We start from the raw sequence: 315 nt of genomic DNA on the forward strand, positions 1-315 counted from the left end.
TCTACCCGTTTCTCAACGCCCTAACTCCACCACCACCGCCGAAGATGAGCCTGGACTCATCCGACGTCGTCTCTCTTCTCTCTCCCTCAACCTCTCTAACCAACCAGCGGCTATAGCAGCTAGGTTCCCGAGATCCAAATCTGTCTCCGCTATGGGAGAGCAAGCAGGGACCTCTGTGAAAGAATGGTGGGAATGGGGCTGGTCGTGGATCCTTTCAAGAAAACCCATCTTCATCAGAGATCTTGAGCTTAACAAAGACGAAGCTAAATCTATTGGTTCTCAAAACAGAGGAAGTATAATGCACGTCTTCTTCAA

The 315-nt window shown here is 49.5% G+C and overlaps 1 protein-coding gene across 1 annotated transcript; it reads left to right on the forward strand.

Annotated features, from left to right (window-relative positions):
* Positions 1-4: 4 nt before the first annotated feature.
* LOC104775474 lies at positions 5-310 on the forward strand (the record flags this gene model as incomplete). The annotated part of the gene is made up of 1 exon (XM_010499511.1): positions 5-310. A coding segment is annotated over one exon (306 nt), but the record flags the coding sequence as incomplete, so codon positions are not given.
* Between the last annotated feature and the right edge of the window lie 5 nt (positions 311-315).

This window comes from Camelina sativa, unplaced genomic scaffold (genome assembly GCF_000633955.1).
Source record: "Camelina sativa cultivar DH55 unplaced genomic scaffold, Cs unpScaffold15849, whole genome shotgun sequence".
Lineage (NCBI taxonomy): Eukaryota > Viridiplantae > Streptophyta > Magnoliopsida > Brassicales > Brassicaceae > Camelina > Camelina sativa.